This window comes from Kwoniella dejecticola, chromosome 5, assembly GCF_000512565.2.
Source record: "Kwoniella dejecticola CBS 10117 chromosome 5, complete sequence".
In the NCBI taxonomy this organism is placed as follows: domain Eukaryota; kingdom Fungi; phylum Basidiomycota; class Tremellomycetes; order Tremellales; family Cryptococcaceae; genus Kwoniella; species Kwoniella dejecticola.
The window spans coordinates 1,173,520-1,196,627 of NC_089305.1; the positions used below are offsets into that span (position 1 = coordinate 1,173,520).

A 23,108-nucleotide genomic window follows, 5' to 3' on the forward strand; every position below is an offset into this window, starting at 1 on the left:
GCTCACAACGCCTGCGCTGATCACATCGTCAGGCATGGTGAGTGAAGCGCACATCGGTAAATGCAGCGCCGGAAATGTCAGACGGGGCTATCGATAGCTGACGTTTCATTCGCAGAGGCTTCAATTGATATGCGATTGAAGAACGCTGGACGCAGTGGGGGTAGCACAACATTGTGCGCGCGCCGGCCATCGGAGATGGAAGGCGGTCATTACGATGCAAGGCCAAATGAGTCTGCAGTATTTACCAACCGTCAGGCTTCGACAAGCTACCAATACTCCGGTGGGGGCAGCCCTCAGCGTCGCAACCCCGACTTTGGACCGTACTTCCCCACCATTTGAAACCGTTCGCTGCGCCGGTGTATGTGAGAGCAAAGTAGATGATGATTACCGCGATAGCCACTCCAGCGTCCAGCCCAACAGCGACAATCATATTGAACTTTCTCCACAAAGTCGTCTTCTTCTTGTGGATGATGTATCCGAAAATGAAAGCCATGACGAACCAGGACGAGAAGTTGATACCCGTATTTACAGGAATTTTGGTACCCGATGCGACAAGCAAGATCGGGTTGACCAGGCGCCAGGTTGAGGCGGGATATCGCTTCTGCATAGCGAACACGAAAAGGCACAGGAGAATCGCAGCGATGATAAAGTAGTAGATTTCGACATATCGACCGCCAGCGGCGAAAAGCTTGTTGCCGAGCAGACCCCAAGCGACGTGCTGATTGAAGGTAACGCTCGCTTTCCGGCAATTGAAGTTATTGGCTGCTTTAGTGGTACAGACATCCGGTGTATGTTTCAGCGCCCAGTAAGTGACCGTGCCGTTCACCAGCGAGGACCAGATCCCAGCGCAGAAGAGGAGTACCGCGGTGAGTCGCGGAGGCACCTTGAGATAGTGCCCAACCTTTGCCGCTTCCGACTGATGTAGCGCATGTTGTAGGGTTCCGTAGCCGAAGACCGTAAAGTACATGCAGGCAATGGGCTGTCCTTTTAGCCAGAAGGCCGATACCATTTCGAGGAAGTTGTTGAGTGTAATCACAAAATTTGCTCGAGCTTCGACCAGGGCGAGCGGGATAAAGAATGAAGCGCACAGTACGATAGCGACAACGAATGCTCCTCCCGAGATCTGCATATCGTCCTTCCATAATTCGCAGTAGATGATGCCGAGGACAAGACCGACAACAGTCGAGATCAGGTACACCCACTTGGGAACCTGCTCGTAACGCTGCATGAGGACGTTGTGGCGGTCAGCCTGTTTGTTAGGGTCTCGAAGAGGTTCCCAAAAGTCTTCACGCCAGTTGAACACGAAGTGGAGTATCATAGCGATAAAAGACGCGACGCCAAGAGCCGAGTTGAGCACAAAAGCCGCGGGCAGCATGAGCGGCGAGTAGGCAAAGTACTTGGCTTCATCCAATTTCCACCGGCTATTGACAACCTTGGAAAAGTCGTAAGTCTTGCCTTTGACGGTAAAGAGCTTGTTGGTCATGATGGGAAAGTGTGCCGACTGCCAGGTGTTTGTATAGTATAGTGCCGGCAGCACGATCCACGTCCAAAAGACGAAGGACCCAAAGATGCAACTTGCCGCCCAAAACGGCGTGAGCAGCGGGTTGGACAAGTTCGAAATTTGTCCCCAATCGAGGGCGAGTGGGAACAGGCCAAGCCCTGTCGTGACACCGAAAATCTGTGACAATGTCGCATTGTTCGGCGCAGCCCATGAAATGAAGGCCCCGATATCGGCAAGTGCGGTGAAAATGAACCCCGAAAACCAGTAGTAGACGAAAGAACAGCCGGTAACGATCCCAAACATGCCCATTCGCGATAAGCCCCACGTCCTTGGCCCGCCCTTCTCCAGACATTTCGATCTCTTGCCGAATTTGTCGACTGTGCTTATCAGGGCGATCTGGCCGAGGACACCTGGCCAGGTTACATTGGCTGGCTTGATAAGTATATTCTGGGCAAGTCCCGTCCAGCCGAAGGAGATGAAATAGCAGACCAGATTCAGGTAGAACACGCGTCCAATGCCGATATCGATGTTGAAGTACTTGACCTGTTCTACGACCAGAGTGTTTGTGAGAGCAGTCGCAATGCAGACATTGGTGAACATGAGGACGCAAGCGTGCTCCTTTCGGGTGAATGGACCGGGATTGAGCTGCAACTTCTTGCCAAAGCCGATGCGGAGTGACCAGTCGGGGACGAACGCGTGCCATGCCCAGCCCAATGGCCACGCTACAAGTACGGCGACGATGCTCGAGACCGTGACAGTGGGATACCTGAGCTGAAATAATGCATCAACGCCCGTGATGACGGTCGTGATTCCGAAAGTGAGGGTCCACATGCGAATATTATTCGTCGACGATTCGACGTCATCGTGCACATCGGTAATACCTTCAACGTCCATGTAGGTGAAGTCCGCAGCAGCGTCTGTCGACAGGCTCGTGTCGGTCGCTACGGGGGATGAAGTCTTCTTGCATGATTGCTGCAGCGGTCGTTGTTTCACTGCGTTTCCATTTTTCCCCGCTTCAGCTTGGGTAGGGAGCAGGTCCGGAAGGGGTCCTTGCTCGTCGTTGCACTTCAAGGAATTGGCGAGCGGCCCTCGCTCTGTCTCGATCTCAGAGACGGCCATGACTGCAAAGCAAGCTGATGTCAAAGTCTAATTTTGATAGCAGAGTACGTACAATATCTATATGCCGAAATTTACATGCGCAACACATAAAATGGATGGGGAATGCGTTGCTTCGCGGATATGATGAGCTACCTGAGTGCAAATGACAGATCATTGAACGGGCGTTATATCCTTTTCTCGTGTATGCAAGCTCTGCAATTTTCCTTGCTATTTTTCGCGCTCAGCATCTGCGTAGGTTGCAGCATCGGCCGATTGTATATCAGATAATGGAATTTTAAGCGATAACTTTGGCTATCAGGTGCATTCATGCTGTTGAGCTACCGCATGATTCGGCCGCACGCGCTGTCCTGCGGCCGGCTTTTGCGGACACACGACTTTTTTGCCCGTAATCTTTAAGCAAACCAATCAGGGGTGATTCGACAGAGTCCGAGGCGGGCGGCGAAAACTGGGCCAGTATATACGACCAGGTGAAAGTCAGTTGCAATTAGCACATTTCGGGCGACAACGCTGCTATCTTATAAAATTCTGTACTTCGACATTAGGGGTATTCAATTTCAGTTTTGTTTTTCGTGATTTTGAGAGCTTAAACCGAGGGAAGTCAAATCAAAAAAAGTCCGTTCTTATTGTAAGGCATGCGCACAGCACGTTATTTTCGAATAACGGCAGCGTGCCTAACCAATTTCAGACGCGCAAAAATCAATCCTTATCCTGCTGAAGGAGGTGGCCGATAGGATCTAAGATCTAAGATATAAGGATAAACTTTCCTTATTCTCCGAGAAATTACCGTAAGAGGCGAAAAATATCGGGAAAACGGCCTGGGGTAATTGAGACAACTTTGCTGGATAAGGACGAAAAATCTCAATTGAAAATACCCCTATTATCTTCGACAGCTCCAAGCGTTGTCCATACCTTAAGGTGGGTGTATAGAATGACTAGTAGAAATTTGACTATCAGATGGCAACCCTAGAGATGTATCAGTTGGAGACCTGACGCTCTGTAAGGTCCTGGCCAGTCCTTGCATGTCTTATTTGAAACTGATCGTCATTAGACTCCTTTGAAGCCGACGGGTCGCTTCCTCCGAACTCTCTTCATTCATCCATATGTTGGGCCGGCTACCATTGAGTCCCCTTCAGACAGATGTCTGCCCCAAGGCTGGCAGACATCGGCTTTCCTTCTTGTCCAGCCCTTCTCCGCAATCGATCGGTGAAAAGCGTAGACGTCAGCCTAGAGCGCGAATCGTACAGAGTGATCAGCAAGTAGATAGTGATAAAGAGACATCTTTACGGCGACCCGCAATAGGAGAGAGACAGGTTCTCAGCGTAAATATCCCAGGAGAGGCGATAGGCGTTGTAGCTTCTAGGAGAGGGCTGAATCGCAAGTGATACCGTAGGATATCTATATGATTACGGCTAACAATCTTAAATCCATAAGGAGACCAGACTACGGTCGCGATGGCGTAACAACATGCCTATGTGAAGTACGAATTTGAGAGAAAAGTAATGTTTGATATATGTAAAACCATTCGATCCCTAATGTTCTAGCCAACGCCGGTCGACTACTACTCGCTTGACCACTTACTTGGCTATTCACTTGGTGCTCATTAGGTAATCGAATACGCCGACCGTATCTTCCCATCATCCTTGACAATCCTACTTATGTACGTTGGTTGATTACCACAGAATTTCAGGTATAGATCTCGTCTTGGGGTGAAGCTTTAACTCTGCCCGAATCCTCAGAGTAGACTTCGTAGTCTCGGCAATTGTTGGATATTCATTCTCGTGAACAGCTTCGGATTGATCCATTTCTCCCCTTCCTGAGAGATGTATATCTGGTGAAGCATACTACAAAGCATAGAGAAGTAGTCTACTAAGAGGTGTTCCATTACGGAAGCAAGCGACCTGTCACAGCAACACTCCAATATTTCATGGACTGATGAGAAAAGATCCACCCTGAGCAAGTTCGGCCACCGCAAGCCAACGGCAGAGCACCCTGTTCAAGAAAGAGAAGGGATCGAGCACACTCGTACCAAGCTTCGACCAATGTGCCCATTTCCTCAACTCAATGATCCGGGATTGGCACCCAACCCCTAAAACGGAAGAAGCGGGGCGCAAGCACAAGGTACCCTTGAGCAGCACAGAAGTCGGAGTTACATAGTATCTGGAATGTCGCGAATGCTACTATGAAAGCCGACCGTCATGAGGCGCTTGTGCGGTCAAGGGAAGCGTGTCAATCCCAAAGTTCTGATCGATGTATGGTTGGTCAGCGATGAATGGCCTTCGATGCTATAAATGACCGCGTAGACGTTGACATCGTCGGAACGGCACAGAATTGTAAGCATTTCTGTGGCCAAGCTGGTCCGAGCTGATCTTTCGCGTCCTGTTACCCGTAGTGTACTATCTCTGTCTCAAGGGACGACGGCAGACCAAGCCCCGCTTCTTGCTATGAAGTCTACTTCCGCGAGAGATTACACATCAAGGCATACCAGCCCTGCCGCAAGGAGTCTCCCGGCGCACTGCGAGACATACCGAAGCCGCTTTGAGTCTCATATAAGTAAGTATACTCACCAACCATTATTTCTACAGAGCAGGCGTACGGTCTCAGATTTCCACACGGGACCGGCGACGAATGCATCGGGCTTCGTGCTTGGAGGGAAGAAAGTGTTACCCTCGGTCTGAGTAATACTGCCGACCATGCTCACATTTTGGTTCGCGATTTCTGTGCCTTTGAATGATTCCAAGCCGATGGTGTCGCGCTATGCGGTATTCCCGCCCCTCCCCCCCAACTTCCCCTCCCCCGCCATGCTGCCGTCGGACTTTGCACTCTTACGGCTTCCAGTTCACGGGATTTAGCCGCTTCCTTGTCTGGACCGACAGGCATCCTGCCGAGAACTCCATCAATCCGCCCGCAGCTGAGAAGGTGACGGTCGACACACAAGATTCAGCTAGAACGTGAGCAGGATATCTAAAGGGTATAGAGTTAATTATTCATATCGCAGGTATAGGCTATGGGGAGGGCATACCCATAGGTCGTCGAATGACCAAGCAATGAGCCCGGAATCCTATACTACCCGACTCTTTGCTCGCCTAAAGATGCTCGACCTCCTCGCTTCTACAAATGGGAAGTGACTTTCGCGTCGGCCATCAATCTATTCAAGAAGAAGGCTCCAACTCAAATGGAGCGCGCACTAGGTATCATCTCTCATTTCGCGATGCTTTTCGGTCGTATTTTTCAGATACCCCTCCCTATATGATAATGCTAGGAGTATTCTGATCCACTTTGGGGTCATACCTTCGGCTTGAATGCTCACTCAGCGTCATTCTGGACCACGTGCCATTGACGATGCGCTCCTCCAAAGGTGACAGAGCAATGGTGTATCCGTTCCTTATCATAGGCACACAGGCGGATGACCAAGGAGATACACTGCTCATAACGTAGGCAAAGATCGTCTCATGGGAATATGTCAGCCAAGTCTCATCAACATCAGCCTATCTTGTCAAGCCTGATCCCGGAGCCAACGCTAGACAGGCTCAATCTGAATTGGCGCGTATGTGATCGAAGGAGATCCATATTCAGCCAGTCGGTAACACAAGACCGGGACTGTATGGCGAGGTCGCCGAAGCAAAAAGGGATGACATTGGCTGCGAAAGTGAATCAGACCATGATCTGTGTCTGAACTCTCAATTCGCAACTCTTGGCCGCCTTGATACCCTACGAGGTTGAGCAGCGAATGATGGGCCAAGGAGCATACTGAAAAAGAGACTGAAAGGACGATTAGAAGAAATACCCCCCAGATCGTTAGACACCGCGGGAATTCCGACCGGAACACTCAACGGATGAACAAGAATTGGCGGATATCGGGTCAGCACATCCCATTCGGCCGCTCGGAGGTAGCTAGCGCTTGAAGATCTTCCTTCTCGAGTGGCATGCCTGACCTTTGCGGCTTGATAATTGCGGTGACCGAGACCGACCTTGGTGGAATTGACATGTTAGAGAATGGAAGGTCCCAGCTCCTTGCGACTAACCATGAGCACTTCCTACTGGGGAACCTGACCATCAGATCGCAAGGCGACAGAGCCTCCCGAAGGCAATGAATAGATCATACGGACTTCGGCAACCGGAAAGGGGAAGAGGAAGAGGAAAGCAGAAGACCGGTGACCAGCGAATGTCAATTGCTGAGACTCGTTCCGCCACCGAAATTCGACTGCAACTCATCGAACACACAATCTCGAAAGAAGCTCGATAAGGAGAATGCGAAGATAGACAAACGGGCATACCTGCAATCGTCCGTTCATAGCTACAGTGTCGTGACCGAAGCTCACCGTACAGTGCGTTTTGAGGGATTGACGATGAACGATGCGGCTGTAGGTGCGTATTCGCAGAACGGTGTTAACGATCCGACTACATGATGAAGCGATTACGAGATGAGATGGAACGCTCTCAGTCATAGTCACACAGAACCCGAACATCCGTACACAGGGGGGTGAGGCTCAAGAGGGGATGACATTCATAACCTAATGTATACAAATTGATACCACGATGCTCGCAGGGCACATGAGCCATCGGGTGGCTTTATCGGCGCTCTGCCAATTTTGCATGATAGGCTCGATGCACCTCATTCAAGGTCTTCTCGTTGTTCATATCACAGTGCAAATACTCCTGTACGAGAATACAGGCCAGTCTCGCACGTCGTCGGCAAAGATGCAATCTGTACTTGCAGACCCTTCAAGGGGGCATGGGCTCTACCAGATTCCTGCCAATGGTATCCGTCTGTGCGTTCTCCTCGAGTGCCACGGAGCAGGTCATCAAGCCAGTTCCCTGCGCCGCGCCCTAACGAGCGCATAGCAGAACATGCGACAGGGAGAACGCGAAGACCCGCATTCTATTATCTTCTGGCTTCCTTCGATCTTGTGTGCATCCGGGCTAAATCATGTAGCACGACTTACCAACAATCTACCTATTTCAATCTTTGTCCTGCTGTGGCTGCGTTGCTTCTATCCTACAGACTGGAGTCGCTGATATAGATGGCTGAAGTTTACTTCCATTGATGTACGACTTCACAGAGTCCAAATTGACCTTCCCTTAACCTAATGTGTAACAGTTCTCCCTGCATATCGCAATCTATCATTCTCCTCTAGCTTGTTGAGCTCTCTTAGCGAAACTAAAGCAATGAATGAGTTAGTGCAGTTCGATTTGGACAACGTCATTTCGTCGGAGGAGATAATGATACTCACACTGCAGCCAAATCCATCTGACCCGTAGCGGCGGCAGGTTGAGCTACTGCTCCCGGTTTCTTGCCTGCTCCGGAAGGAGCTATCTTAGGTGCGGATGGGACAGGTGGTTTGCCCCCTAATCCAGCTGGCTTAGCTCCGACGGAGGGTTTTGCAGGTATAGCAGGCTTAGGTTTTATCGCTGGAGTCGGCTTGCTGCCAATCGTGGAAGAGGGTCGGGATGTTGGAGGGGTGGATGCATTCGATAACGAGCCATTCAGTACTGGTGCTGCTGGAGGAGGACGTCTGGCAGCTGGCGGAGGTGGCGGAGGCGGAGGAGCGGATTCTATCAGTTTAAGGCTAGAGAAAAGAATCTTGCATCAGTACTGTGTCAACCGAAACAATCCGGTCAAAGGAGCGTATTCACTAATTCGAAGGTGCCCATCCTTCCTGTCCATTCTTTACGACCATCCACCAGCCTGCACGTCCAGATGTCAGTTGTTTGCTCGTGGTGGATTATTGACGATCGTGTGGTCACCAGAAGCTGACTTACCATTGTCATCCTTCTCCTTGACCTCGACTTCTTCGCCCTTGACCAGGTTAATTTCTCCAGGCTGACCCGCAAAGGCATACAGAGCTTTATACATCTCCTTGGCTGGCGCAGCCGGAGGTGGCGGCGGAGGTGGTGGAGCACCTCGTCCCGGTATGGAAGGTGGTGCTCTTGACGCGCCGGTCGCTGCAGGAGTTTTGACTGCTGCCGGCGCTTTCGTGGCCGTCGGTGCGGATGGCATTGTAGCCATCGCGGCTGGGGCGGATGGTTTAGTAGCTCCAGGTAAAGTCTTGGCTGTAGGTCTATTGGTAGGTCGGCTCTGTAATGTATGTCAGCGTCCGCCAAGTCAGGCGATGCGGAAGATGCTCACTGATGGCGTCGCTTTAGCTGCTTTCTTGGCTTTGGGCTTTCTCGGCGGCATGGGATTTGACACTAGCAGGTATGTGTCAGCTCAACTTTCAGAATTGGCATCGAACAATTATAGACTCACCACTCGTTGCCGGTTCACCAGATCCCACAGCAATGGTATGACTCTTGTAAACTGCATCTCCCCTGACAGCCTCATCTTTCTTAGCGGTGATTTGTGCTCGCTTGTCTTTCTTTTTTAGGTATTCGATGCTAGCATTTAAGCGATCAGCTTCTATTACTCAATGGCATCTGGACTGCACTCACGTTGAGCCGATGCTGATATTCAGGTTACCACCGGTAAGGGTGAGAATGACACACATCATCTCCGTCTTGAAAGCGCAAGTAAATATAGGGTCTCCTTCCTCACACGGTGGGACGTTCAACGCCTGGCGTGATCATTGGTCGTTAGTGCAAAGGTCAACGGTCCATCCTCCGTCATTACGATCTTACTTACCACGAAGTCATCCCTCAAATTGGTCATCGAAATGGTTTTAATAGTCACAAGAGGGATCTTCCTTTCCAACGAGGTGGTGACCCGCCCCTCTTTCGATGCCGATACAACAAAGTAGACAGCTTTATCCGTCTGGTAGCCATAAAGTCAGCTCTGCTGCTATTGATGATTGGCTTGAATACAATAGACCCACTATGATCAAGAAACGTGGACTCAGTTTACTAGATCGACCGAGTTTCGAGACCAGCAATTCGGCTCGGGAACTGAAGTGTACGGTCTCGGCAGCTGATTGTACACCATCAGTCACCAAACCACTGAAAGTCTCAGAGATGGTCGAGGGATACTTACGACCGATTTGGGCGGCATTTCTGAGCATCTCACCCTGAGGACTGGTCCCTCCGACATCAAGGTAATCACCCATGAACTTCCGCATACCCAGTAGACTAAATCTTCGCCTCTCCTTTCGCGAGGCAAGCACTTCATGCCCGTAGTCCCTCTTTCTAGCATACACAAGCGATTCTTTCTGATTTCTCCAGAATCGTTGGATCTTCGTAGCCGCCTCGACCTTTCTTCGGACATACGCTCTCCAAGCTCTCTGGATACGAGAAGCCATTGTATGCCAGTATCGATCCCGTTCACCTTCAAGGTAGAACAACTAAGCCGGGATGTCAGCTCTGCACTTTCACGGCGCTCGTACCTGTACGGCTCCCGAGATGGATATTAAGGGGGCGATGGAGCTCACAGTTCCCGGATTCTTGATGAATGCTTTGGTAACACCCATCTGCCATTCATCTTTCGAGATCTTGGCATCGGTCAATATCCTTTCACATCCCGATCGATCATCTCCGTCCCAGATATAGTCACCAGCGTAAGAAGTTGCCGGAGAGAGCAAGTAGAATCTACGAGGGGCCAGATCAGTCAATGATGTCACAGCCGTAAGGGGGAGCGACTGACCTTTGGATCATCTTCGAAAATTCGGCTCGGTAAGCGAAACCCGCTCTCCTGACTCTGATATTTTCCTGTAGACCTAGATACTTAATCTGATGTAAGATTGCCTTATCGTCATACTCGGTCGGCGATCTGTGCTGATTAGGCTTGATCGTTCGGATGTAGTGGGGTTGACACCTGATCCAGCAAATTAGCATGAGCTTGTCTCTGATGTTCACCGACTATCAAAGAATAAAGCTCACCTCATGAGATTGTCCACCAAGGCATTAGCGGAAGCCTTGATCTTATCACCAGCAGTCGGAGGTCTTTTCTTGTTGGAATGATCCACCTTCTCAGGGAATAGCGTATGCAGGAAATCATCCTTTGAGCCTTCTATCAGTTCTAAGATGTCCTTGAGCAGAGTATCCTTGTTCTTATCGGTCATTCCAGCCACATTGTACAACACGTCACCAGCGTAGTGTTTGATCAGGAATTTATTTCCTCTCGCTTCGAAGTTAGGGTTGGTTGCTAACATATTGGATCGCTGGATAAAGGAATTGTCCGCAGCGGAAGGGTCGGCATGGGCAGTAGCTGTTGCGTCATTCAATGTCGCGAAAATTCCCGCAGGTCTCTTGTCCTCTATCAATGAACACACGACGGCATTGTCGAAGACTGGATAATCAGACTGAATCAGCTCAAAGACTCAAAGATCAAGAGCTGGTCACGACTGACACTTGATTGGAGTCCACTTGATCTGCTCATTTACATATTCTTCCTGTTCCGCTTTCAATGTCAACTCGATGAAAATTTGTTGCAACTTCTCGTTGACGTAGTTGATACACAATTGTTCGAAACTATTGTCCTGAACAGGGCTGTCAGCTTTACCAGTCATAGAAAACGCCTTGCGCTCTACAGAAGCTTACTTGGAAGATCTCAAATCCACTGCGGGGGATTTATCAGCTCTACCAATTCATGGGCAAGTGCAAGGAAACTGACTAGATATCTAAAACACCGATCACGTATTCCGGGTTCTGTTGAGGCTTCATCGATACGTTCACTCGACTGACGATCCACTCAAACAAATTGTTATATCTGGCGATTCTGATGTTCAGCTACAAATTCAACAAGAATGCGACAGCTGAAACTCACAATGCTTTAGAAAGAGCGTCTCTACTCGAGCTAGCCTGAGCTACATTTTGGGGCACCTCGTACACACTTCCTCTTCTTCCACCTCGTTGAGTCTCCATAATTCTCGTCAACAGCACCTTCTGCAATTGTTGAGGATCAACTTCCATCAAGTATCCAGCAAAGTCCGTCACGCCGGTGTCGGCAATGGTAGCATTTCCATCGTCTCCTTCAACGAATTCCACATTTCCTAACCATAAGATGGTAGCGAGCACACGGAAGATGGAGTTTTGTTCATCTGCCGACAATCCGATGATTTGCATTGCTCGCTGTACATTTCCGTCAGCATCACGGCTCGCAATTATCGACATAGGCCGCTCACAATGGTCTCCTGGAAATCCGACACATCATTTATGCTCTTCACGTCTAGGCATCCGCTTCTACTTGTATAAGCATATGCTTCAGGCCCTTGTAATCCGAAAGCCTCTGCAGAATCATGCGTAAGCCATGAAGTCCTCATGCAACGCATGAATCTGATTGACTCACCCTTTTGTTCTGCACTTGCCCCTTTCGTGAACTGGTAGAAAATATGGAAATCTCGCTCATCCTCAATTTGGCCAACAACTCGGTTCTAGAGGCATAGTGTAAGCTTCAATTATCACCTGATTCACAGTTGTGTATGAAACTCACCTTCTCTAACAGGTAGTTCGTTATCTGAGCCCCAACTGGCTGACCAAGTCCGTTAAACATGATTTCCAAGTATTTACCCTGTAATCGACTCTCCTCGATCAGCTCATTTCAATTTAGGGCAGGCATGGTATACTGACATGTCTCGAAGAATTATCGTTTCTCAAGGTCTTTGCACAACCGAAACTCTCCAACAAAGGATTCGTAGCTAATACCATCTCTTTGACACTTTCAATTCCACCTCCTGACCCATCCCCGCCAGATACTGCCGCTATATATTGCATAATCCGCTTGGCAGCTTCTGTCTTTCCCGCACCAGACTCTCCCGAAATGATCACACATTGATTCTCCTTCTCGGTCGTCATTCTGTAATACGCTGATTCGGCGATGGCGAAGACGTGTGGGGTCATTTCTAATCGATTTTTGCCTCGATACGAGTTGAGGATGTCGGTCGTGTATATTCCCAAGTCTATATCATCAGGTATCAGCTCCTCCGTTCTTGATAGGAAAAAAAGAAAGAGAAGGAGATACATACCCCGGAAAGGGTTAACAGAGATCAATACATGCGCGATATACGTCTGTACACTTATGTCAGCTCATCGCTTCAGGCAGTCAGGATTTCTTGTAGCTTACATATATCTCTTGGTTGTTGAACCGTTGTTTCAGGTTATCGTTGATGGCTTCATTCGTTATCGTGCTCAGCAAGGTCATATCGGGTACACCGGCTGCTTTCTTCTTCTTGAACCCCTCACTCCAATCCGCCTGATCAAGCCAATCAGCTAGGCGGTATGTTTGAAGGAAAGTCCAAGATAGCTGACCTTTTGCACTTTCTGCGTCTTCGCTCCTCCCCCTCCACCACCTAGCAGACCACTGACACCTTTCTTTCCCGCCTTCTTGCTGATAGCCTGTTGATGCAATTGTCAGCATTGTGTATAATGGTAGCATAGAATCATCGGGACATACCATATTGAATCAGCTACTATCCCTTTATATGTGCACTTTCCTAGCGATTATCGCCAAGGAGGTTGATCGTTCGTCAGCGTTCGAGTGCCCGTGATCGACTGCTTGGCTGGCCACTACGAGTGAAATGCAGTCAAACGAACAGAATGAGTGTAGCGTAAGATGGCACGATAGATGTATGCTATTGCGGTGTTATCGGTTGTTGAGAGTGACGAGTGGGATGACGCTGTTGATTGCCTGTGCATCTCCATCTCAGGGTCCGACAGGTTGATTAGGAATTTTTGTAATCATGGCTGTTACGTCGAAGCATGAGATTAACCTGAATTCTGTAATACGACTGTTTTGGTTCCGGTAATACAGCAGATGTCGAAAGCTTGACGCCATGAAAGCATCTCTCATCTGCTCATCAATCTCATCGATCTCAATCGTTCAATTCTCACTCCCCCATATGCTCAGCATCTCACATAGGCAAATATGACAGCACTCAGACAATCAAGAGGAGACCCAGGGATACATGAGGTGTGTCAAAGTCTGATTAGAGAAGGAATATCTCGCGAGATCATGCTAATTACAGCGCATTCGTGCCCGGGCTCATAGGTATGGGCAGATAATCTGGAAACGGAGTTCGCAGCTCTGCGAGCCGCAGTCGATCAGTACCCCTTCATATCGATGGTGAGCTGGACCTTCTTTTGTCCTACAGTCTCCTGCAAGGTCACCACCAAATCGAGCATGACCCCGTTTCTTAGTCCTACTTTATCCTGCATGGGCCAGGCAGCTGACGCCTTTGGCTACTACTGTACAGGACACCGAGTTCCCGGGTATAGTAGCTAGACCGATAGGAAACTTCAAGACCGGCTCAGACTACCATTTCCAGACGATGCGGTGTAATGTCGATATGCTCAAGATAATACAGCTGGGCATAACGCTTTGTGACGAAAATGGGAATTCGCCCGAGACATCGACCTGGCAATTCAACTTTGCTTTCAATCTATCGTGAGTCTTTCGCCGTCCGAGCGTATATTTGAGACAGAACAATGCAATGGGTCCGCCCGAAATGACTACCCCTCGAATCGGTTCATCACTGAAACCCATTCGGGTAGATGGTGGAACGGCTCAAGCCCAATTCGCCCTGTCGGCCAGGATATTGCAGGAAGCTCAAGACCATAGCTGATTCCCATATCTCCATCCTCAGGGACGACATGTATGCTCCGGACTCGATAGATCTGCTGAAAAATTCCGGCATAGATTTCAAAAGGAATGAAGAAGAGGGTATCGACGTGGAGTACTTTGGAGAACTGTTGATAACGTCTGGATTGGTGTTATTCGACAATATCAAATGGGTCTCATTCCATTCGTGAGTATGACCGATACTTGATGCTATCTCCCTCCCCTCTTTGATTTCAAGCGCAGATCAAATTGAGGTGATCCCGATAAAAGTCGCTCGTCCGTCGCATCAGCGCAGACTCGGCTGCATTCCCTTCAAACCTCTTCAGACATCATGACCGATGGATTTGCGCAACGCTCATACCTTCACCTGTTATAGCGGATACGATTTCGGCTACCTCCTTAAAATCCTTACTTGCGAACCATTACCGGCAGACGAAACAGACTTCTTCAACTTACTCTTCCTTTGGTTTCCTTGCATATACGATATCAAGCATGTTGTGCGGTCGGTGAAAACGCTTCGAGGTGGTTTACAGGAGATTGCTGAGTCGCTGGGTGTAAGTTTGACTATTACCCAAACGAAGGTTTCTTCATCGGCTATGAAATGCCTATGGCAGCTGACGGAGTTCAAACACAGGTCGCAAGGATAGGGCCTCAGCACCAAGCAGGATCAGATTCGCTCTTGACAGCAGCGGTCTTCTTTAGGATAAGGTCGAATTACTTTGAGAACAATTTGAATGACGACTATTACAAGTAAGTTTGCCCGCCATGGGACAATCACGTCCTTCCTATTCCCAACCATTGGCGTTCACCGCTTCGCTCAACAAGTAAAGTCGCTATACCGGAAGCTAACCCCATTCGCCTTCATGTACAGGAACTACTTGTACGGCTTCTCCTCAGGACGTCATGGCAAGATATCACCACCTATAGCATCGACAGGTTTGATTGGCAATGAAAAGCCTTACTGAATGCAGTCGGTCTGCCTTTCATTCCCTATTTTGTAGCTTTGTATATCTGTGGTCCTCAGTTCATCGATTGGGCACTGGAATGATACTCACTTGATAATCTGGGACAAGGGATACCCTATATTTCCGAGTAACGATCAACTCGTGGATGTGCCATTTTGCATGTAATCCTACACGTGCTCGTATCGTTGTTGACACGCGAGATCCGGATGCATTTACCTCTTCCATCCCGAGGGATATATGAGTACTTGCCGAAGTCCGCCAGATCCGTTGCGGCAAGGGATAAAGGATGAGCGCATTTGCAGGATCGATCATTATTCACGTAAAAGCGATCGAGGTGCTTTTCTGACTAAAAAAAAACTGATCGAATGCTAATAAGAGTAAAAATACCTATAACCTCGTCTAACCGTTAATATCCTCATGACTACCCGTCCGTGCCGGACTTGTACATCCAGTGCATCCAGTGCATCAAAAGGCCAGACAGGGCAGGCTGCAGTCTCCTGGATTTTATCGGCGATGAAAGGCAATTTCCGTTGTCCGAAGAGGAAGGGAGATCCATTAGACTAGACTGGTTTTTGGATAATGGACGGAGACGGGCAGTAACGCCGTCTGACTGTTAGTGCGTAACTTGTATCAGTTACAGTTAGTTACATAGCTTTGAGCGATCTGGAATTTAGAGGAATTTGGAGAAGAGATCTCTAATAAGCATGTGCTACCTTCTTGAGAGACTCGCTTAGAGATATGCCTGCATTGCATGACATCAGTGAAATACCTCCAAAGCATCTGTACATCTGTACACATGATTGTGAGAGTGGGTATGGGCGGTGTGGAGGTGGAGGTGGAGGAAGAATACTGTAGGTCTAACACGAGTGAGATCTTGGTAGCAAGAAGCGAAGAAATCCAAACGACCAGTCCGCTATGCATGTAAATGTGGGATGTGGAATGTTGGTCACTCATGTCGTCGTACAAACCGATACATGTTTCTGTTTCTGTTGATTGCGTTTCGTTTTCATTGGTTGGACCTGAAGATCAGTCACTCCAGAGAAATTCCGATAGGAAGATGAAAGCATGTGCTGCGCGTAGTGCGTACTTCCGATTGATTAACAACGCCTCCGTGGTTTTGTTCTCCTCGTTCTCTTATCAGTAATGACACACATCCATATATCTCTCTCACGCTGAAATCCCTACAGATTTGCAAGTGCAGCAGAGTGATTTGATGACCGAAGCGGAGGAGGGTTATACGACTTCCTATGGGATTATATTGTCCCAGAAAAATAGAAGATTGGGTCGTCACCATCCTTCCCATCTTTCGCTTATAAAGCAGGTCTTGCAGGTCTCAGAACGGTCAATGACCCCCCGTATCACTGTGCTTCGCTCTGCTTTACTTTGCTGTGTTGAGTAAACTCCCTGTAACACAGTCTCATCATCTAGCATTCTGTGCAGTATATCCTCTCTCTTGATCTATCCATTCACATCGTCATCGTGAACACAGGCTCGAGGCATATAGTTCCAGACCGTCAATCTGACATTGTCATTGTCATTGCTTTACTGCATAGCATTTGATCCCTTCCCTGGGTACTCCATCATATCGGCATTCGGCAGAACACGGGTAGTCAAGTGAAGAAGGGAACATACCATTCGATCAGGAACGGGATTCAGGATTTCTTCTTACGATAACTCACTTAACCGTCTTTCCTATGGAGTTTAAGTCTATCAATTAACTGCTCAAAAAACGATATCGCTTCCGATATCGCCACAAATCACAGCCTAAAATTGCTATACACCTAAGCAAGTTTATCTTACATCGCTTCTCCAACATACATATACCAAGACACGGACATCTGCGCGACATTGGAAGAGGTGTACAGCAAACGGAAGACTGGTCAAATTTTGCGCAATATTTGCAAGTTAGAAAAGGTAGAGGGATCTACAGGAATTGAGCATTCGAGTCAACAGGAAACCTTCGGAGGCTTTTTATCTACATCTTACGTGCGTGCCTTGGTTGACGCATGATCGAATCTAATGACGAGTGACTGAAAGATGTGTAACAGAAAATAGACACGCCATACATAACTACTGAGTACATAAATTACCGACGGTTTCATCGGATCCGTGTACAGTATACATATATATTGGGTTACTTGACTCGTCGCATCTCGGTAAATTCCCTAGAACGTCCTCCTTTCGTCAAGACGGATTGTCAAGTCAATCTGGGTAGCATCGAGAAAAGACAAAGACGAGCCCCCGTTTGATACCAGGATTAGGGGGTATCAAGATAGCTTAGGGTATCGGCAAAAGCGCCTTGTCTATGTCCTTCGGCTTCGGGAATTCCAACGTCAATTACGAGGATTTATATATCTCCGACCGATCACACATCAAACACAGGAGGTCCAGTCGTGTACCTCGAACACAGACTCCAAGCGGAATTGGTCTCATCAAGTATCGTCGACTATCCTTTGCTTGGCAGTAAAGTCGACGCTGCAAGTTCCTCAGCACAGACCGCGAGAGCGTCACAGAACAGCGCTTCTAAGCGATGATAACACAGGGTTAAGCTTAAACGACCATACTGTCGAGATCAGCTCCAATCCAGTACGAGCACCGCATTGAAAACACCGCTCTCCCTGCCTTTACGACTAACAATCGACACAAACGACCAAACCTGAAGAGGTACGATCAAACAAAATCAGTTAGTGACATCACGTTCCCCTCATTTTGGTACCTTCCCTGTCCAACAACCATCAAGAAGTCTGTTTCGAACCTGAAAAAAGCGAAGACTGCGCCTTGCAATCAATACACGGTGATTGACGAGGAAGGATCTAAAATCAAGAGCGAAACGAGGTAAGATCGACATTGTCGTTACCTCTCTTGTTACAAAAGAGGATCATCCGCCCACTTGTCTCCGAAGAAATCGCATCAAAACGAGGACTCAAAAAGAAGTCAATCCATCTCTGTCTCGTTCGTTAATTATCATCGCTTTGACACTGCACACACTGCTATCATCGACCTCATCATCGCAGAGCCTTCCGGAACCGGTCTCCGACTCAGCTTGACACAAGCAGGGCTGAGAGATATAATTCAAGCGGAACTACCTAAGCGAGGTGTATCACAAGAGTCGCCTTGTTGAGCTTGTTGAGCATTGTTCTTGGTCTTCTATAAGCGAAGTGGAGTCAAAGGACCTTTGGAAGGGAACTACCAAGAAGTATCAAGTGGTCACTACCCATCTCAGCAGATCATCCGAGCTTAGCAATCGGTATCCAGCAGCACTGGTCGGCGTCTTTCTTTATAATCAACTATAACACCTCTCAATCGGTTTCCACAGGAACTCTTCTCTTTCTTATTCATCGCCTTTCTTGAATGGCACAGAGATACTCTCGCTTCATCTCTCGGTTCACCTGAAGATAGGGAATATACATATACAGCAATATATAAGAGTAACAATCGATCAACACAGCAAGGATGAGTAAGTGAATCCATATTTGTTTTGATTTTGCCCCTTTGCCATTTCACAGATCAAACCTTCTTTCATAAAACACCCGTGCCGCATCGATCCCCAATCGAAGTAGGTACAGACGGTACCCGAATCCTCTTCTCCTCTCGTACCACTCTATCTACATCTGCCCTTTGCACGTGCACTTCGTCTCAAACGTGATAGCTTCAGATCTAAGGCTGAAACTGACCTTGTTTACCCTTTGCAATTTTCCTCTCATCAATCCTACCTCCACAAACCTCAATGGTCAACCACAACCTCAACGTATAAATTGACCGGACGGTCGTCTGATCCCCATCAACTCCAATCCTTGCTTCACGCATCCATTCATAACAACCATTCCACCAACGGACGATACTTGGCTCACTTCGATATACGCGCACTTAATTCAAACTCTCCGATCAAATCCGCTGACTGACATCGGACGCGGTCAATCACCATCTGTCGCGCGCATGGTGCACGTTACACCTGATCCAACCAATCACCATCAATCAATCAATCATCCGATACCTGGGACACACTTACGCATTCATCTTGGTTACTTGCACGGTGGTCTGCCATCGGCCGGATCTTGCTGTCACTACCCTCGTGATCCCTTTCCTTGACCCGTCGATTGGGCGATTTGGATTCACACAATCAAGCGCAAGAACAACTGAAAACATCGCACGAAGATAATCTGCCACTTCACGCGAAGACACGCAAATCCTCGAGAAACCACAAGCGCACGCACACTCACAAGCATAGTCAATCCTCAGAGACTAAGATGCCACCGATCAACGCCTCGCACGCCCACGAGGATGATGACAAGGCCCGTCGAAATGGGTTTCCGCACCACCTTGGGCGTTCGCGAGGTAAGCTCGGCCTTGTTGCTGCTTGATGCTATCTAAGGCGATAAATTGCAGGCTGACGTTGGTGTCATGGCTCTCAGCGCCCGGTCAACCCCTTCGTCGAGGCGACGCATGTCTGATGTGTCGAGCAAAGAAACTGGTCAGTGAGATCGCACTGTCTCTTCCGTTATTTTTGCTGACAGGTCTGCTGTATAGAAATGTTCGGCTCAAAAGCCAGTGTGCGATCAATGCGCCAAGCGTAAGGACCGATGTGTGTATGATGCGGTTCGTCCAGCTTCGCGGGTAGAGCAGCTTGAACGAAAGCTTGGTGAGCACCAATCCGATGCGGAACGTCGACAGTCAGAATTTGATGCTGATTGAGATGTCAATGGTCTAGCGGAAATGGATGAGCAAGACTTCCAAGAAGCTCTTGCGCGAAGGGTGTCGGCTAGCTTCAGTCAGTTTGGGTTCGATCAAGTCAACAGTCACTTACCACCATCTGGATCAACGAATACGCTAGGGCAAGATAATGGTATACCCAATTTTGGGTACAACCTTCTTGGGGTCCATCCATCAACGCAAATGCCATCATTGAACGGAGATACCACAAGTCCAAACTCGGTTGACCAGATCCTAAACACCGATACCGAGCCCCTTGTCGATATCAATGACATGCCGCTCACGGCTTGGTCTTGGCCTAACACCGCCACTACCGCAACTTTCGAGCCGAGTCAGCTGAATCAGCCTCTGGTGTCTGCAGGAGTGCTGCCGCAATTTGGACAGCATCCAAACCCTTGGACCGCACTGGGCACACCGACGGCTACTCCTACCAGCTTTTCCTTTTTGAACAGTCACACTTCTCCGCCCGTGAATGGATTCAACACTATATCTGCACCGTCGACAGCTTGTACCTCAGCTTCGTCCTCCAGAGCTCAGTCTCATGACTCCACGACATCCCCGACCCCGCCTCAAGGCTTGTTTAATGGCTCGCCTCCCATACCCGGACTGGACAACCTGAACATCAGCTTACCGAGTGTGCAAAACGCACTAGACCCCTTACAGCTTTATCCCAGTCCTACCCATCAGACCAGTGTTCCGCAGTCAGCCAAATTGGTGAATGGCTTCGCCAATCATCTAGACAGTCAAAATATGACGACATCCGCCAGCCTCGGCTGGAAAAGTGCAGTCCCATTTGTCAATGCCACGGCAATGTACGCTGAAGACATGTCTCAGAGTGTTTTCGCGATCAAAAAGGAGCTTGACACTCAAGAACGAGCCATGAAAGCCAAAGAGCTCAGCGCGAGTGCGAGAGACTACCTGTAAGCTTCAACCCTGGCCAGTCTCGTTGCCTTGACTGACCATATTGACATGAATCATCATCAGGCTTGATCTATTCTTCTGCCCGACGCCACCCAGACCTCAATGTGGATCTGAGTTATTTTCTCAAGAAGAATTCAAGGCACGCTTATCTCTGCCAGAATCAGATCGTCCTCACCCTTGTTTACTGTTCTCCATGGTGAGTTTCTCCGTTGGATTGCCGCATGATAAGCTGACAATTCGCTTCTGCACAGTATACGATCGCTGCTTCGGGCTCATACGTGCCCTCGATCCGAAAATTAGCAGAACCGCTCTTCAAGATAGCCACCATGAAACTTGACGTGGCGATCAGAAAACAAGATCGCTTGCTTGACGCCATAAAAGCCTGCAAGAATCTGTCAAAGTGGCTTTTTACCAAAGCCAGGATATTAGAGGGGTATCAGCTGTCAGCAAAAGCTATCACGTGAGTCGTACTAATGAGTGTCGTTGTGGAAAGCCCAACCACGCTGACACATCTGCATAGGCTCTGTATAGCTTGTAACCTGCATCAGATCCCATCTTCTATTTTCCGGACGGAAGACTATGACACCTCAAATAATCAAGCAAGCGGCTTGATTCGCCCTCCGCGAGATCAAGCAGATCTTGCGGACAGGATTCACACGTTGTAAGTCCTGCTTGTCAATCATTCGCGATCGAAGCTGAATGCGCATCGCTCTTCCCAGCTGGTCCGCATGGGGCAATGAAAGAGGTGGAAACCTCACGCATTCGTGGCCGTCCTCCATCAAGGACCACAACGTTACCACCCCTTTACCCAGAAACAAGGCAGATTACTCAAGTGTGAGTATGACCCAAGCTAATTATCATGTTCAACACAGTGCTGATCATGACCTGCCCTCAGAATGCTTTGATCGACGAGCCGGATCTGTCCCTTCGTGATCTTTACGATTTACCTCATCGAAGCGATGCCAGAGCCCCCAGATCATTATAGTGAGTCAAATTCCTATTTATTATCGAAGTGCTCAGCTTACCTGACACTCCCCTTTGTATTCTCAGCGCATACATCCTTATTGCTGAACATCTGATTCATCGATCAATGACCTTGACGCAGCAGCCCGCCGAAAGCGTATCTTCATCTTTCAGGTCTCAGTCTGTGTTTGCCAAAGGTCCCCATCAAATGATGATCCCAAGTATACACTATCCCATTGCTTTCAAGGAGATTCTAGCGACCGCTCAGTGGTTAGAGGACCAAATGCCCGAAGAATGGGGGACTTCATTCATGGATAGTCCAAAATGGCAAGAACCGGATGTCTTTGTTGTCGTGAGTAGCTGGTCAAGTTCTTGATATCCTGCAGACGACCGTATTGTGCTTGAGCTGACCAACTTCCCCTATGATCGTAGGCGTTATGCCTCAAGGTCGCTCGGATGCATCTTCATCCCCTTGAATCAAGCAAAGACTACCAAGTAGGCTTGAATACGGCCTTTGAGGCTTCAAAGCTCATCAAAACACTCACGGCGTATTACTTGCAAATCCAGAACACTCCTCCCGCCTCAGCTGTTTCTCCCACTCATGCATTGCTACCAACCACCGGTGATAAGGGACTAGACACTAGAGTTCATACACCTATGCCACCTTTCCCTTTTTCACCGCCCATCGAAGTCCCAGTCATGGAGAACGGCAATATCGGCCAGAAGTGGGATTCGAAAGAATGTTCCAGAAATGCGAATGGTATCAGCGGACCCTATACCCTCAGCCCTAGTTTCTGGGTGATTGAGAAGTTGGTAGGAGGCGCAAAGCTTTTCGACAATATGGGCAGACCAGATGGTGAGTTTTCGCCCAGCCTCTTCTGAGCGGTGAGAAGGTAGAGGACACAGACGGCTGACATGGCAAAACGGGTAGATGCTCGGAAATGTATGATGGAAGCTCAAACGATCATCACTGGATACAGGACTCTTGGTGTGAAATGCAATGTAGTGTGAGTCGACTTGACCTGCCTCCCTTCGATCTTGACACATATGGGGTACCGGACTCTGACTTTGGATCGATTGATGAGAATAGCGGCGAACATGTTGAGAAGCTCGAGAAGCTCGTGGCTTCGTGATCGTGTTTCTTTGCAAGATGATATGTCATGTCAAAAGAGAAATTGAAGGCTCGGAATGAACATCCTGTGGATTGTTGACTAGAAGATGAGGCGCGGCGCAACACAAAAGCGGACGGAGGGCTGGAGGTTATTGTAAATGATAGAATAGAAGGTCACTGTATTGTTAATAGATGGATTCTAATTCTCGGGTTCTTGATGAGCAAGTGAAGCTCGGTTGTACTGTATATATACAGAGGTGGGAAGAATGGTGAATAGTAAACCATGCAACGACTCAGCTGATCTTGATTGATGCATATGCATGGATTTGTACCTTC

The 23,108-nt window shown here is 48.6% G+C and overlaps 4 protein-coding genes across 4 annotated transcripts; 2 read left to right on the plus strand and 2 right to left on the minus strand.

The window, feature by feature from the left end:
- Nucleotides 1-241: 241 nt before the first annotated feature.
- Nucleotides 242-2,620, minus strand: I303_104533 (OPT family small oligopeptide transporter; the record flags this gene model as incomplete). The annotated part of the gene is made up of 1 exon (XM_018407789.1): nucleotides 242-2,620. One exon carries the CDS (start codon nucleotides 2,618-2,620, stop codon nucleotides 242-244), a length of 2,379 nt encoding a protein of 792 aa, XP_018263000.1.
- Nucleotides 2,621-7,741: 5,121 nt separating this feature from the next.
- I303_104534 (myosin-1) lies at nucleotides 7,742-12,941 on the minus strand (the record flags this gene model as incomplete). The annotated part of the gene is made up of 25 exons (XM_018407787.1): nucleotides 7,742-7,778; nucleotides 7,852-8,187; nucleotides 8,255-8,306; nucleotides 8,381-8,696; nucleotides 8,748-8,809; nucleotides 8,868-8,995; nucleotides 9,050-9,171; nucleotides 9,240-9,368; nucleotides 9,430-9,521; nucleotides 9,585-9,891; nucleotides 9,979-10,135; nucleotides 10,191-10,361; nucleotides 10,427-10,835; nucleotides 10,896-11,025; nucleotides 11,087-11,105; nucleotides 11,160-11,255; nucleotides 11,313-11,617; nucleotides 11,671-11,774; nucleotides 11,835-11,919; nucleotides 11,979-12,056; nucleotides 12,116-12,444; nucleotides 12,511-12,553; nucleotides 12,609-12,737; nucleotides 12,794-12,880; nucleotides 12,939-12,941. The coding sequence occupies 25 exons, from the start codon at nucleotides 12,939-12,941 to the stop codon at nucleotides 7,742-7,744; spliced, it is 3,726 nt and encodes a 1,241-aa protein (XP_018262998.1).
- A 468-nt stretch (nucleotides 12,942-13,409) lies between these two features.
- I303_104535 (uncharacterized protein) lies at nucleotides 13,410-15,067 on the plus strand (the record flags this gene model as incomplete). Its single annotated transcript, XM_018407786.1, has 7 exons — nucleotides 13,410-13,454; nucleotides 13,533-13,607; nucleotides 13,738-13,928; nucleotides 14,128-14,289; nucleotides 14,479-14,656; nucleotides 14,737-14,852; nucleotides 14,974-15,067. The coding sequence occupies 7 exons, from the start codon at nucleotides 13,410-13,412 to the stop codon at nucleotides 15,065-15,067; spliced, it is 861 nt and encodes a 286-aa protein (XP_018262997.1).
- Nucleotides 15,068-19,314: 4,247 nt separating this feature from the next.
- On the plus strand, nucleotides 19,315-22,794 carry I303_104536 (uncharacterized protein; the record flags this gene model as incomplete). The annotated part of the gene is made up of 13 exons (XM_065968978.1): nucleotides 19,315-19,402; nucleotides 19,480-19,538; nucleotides 19,595-19,706; nucleotides 19,776-20,697; nucleotides 20,762-20,894; nucleotides 20,950-21,158; nucleotides 21,219-21,359; nucleotides 21,418-21,532; nucleotides 21,594-21,682; nucleotides 21,749-22,013; nucleotides 22,094-22,517; nucleotides 22,593-22,668; nucleotides 22,752-22,794. 13 exons carry the CDS (start codon nucleotides 19,315-19,317, stop codon nucleotides 22,792-22,794), a joined length of 2,676 nt encoding a protein of 891 aa, XP_065825050.1.
- Nucleotides 22,795-23,108: the final 314 nt, after the last annotated feature.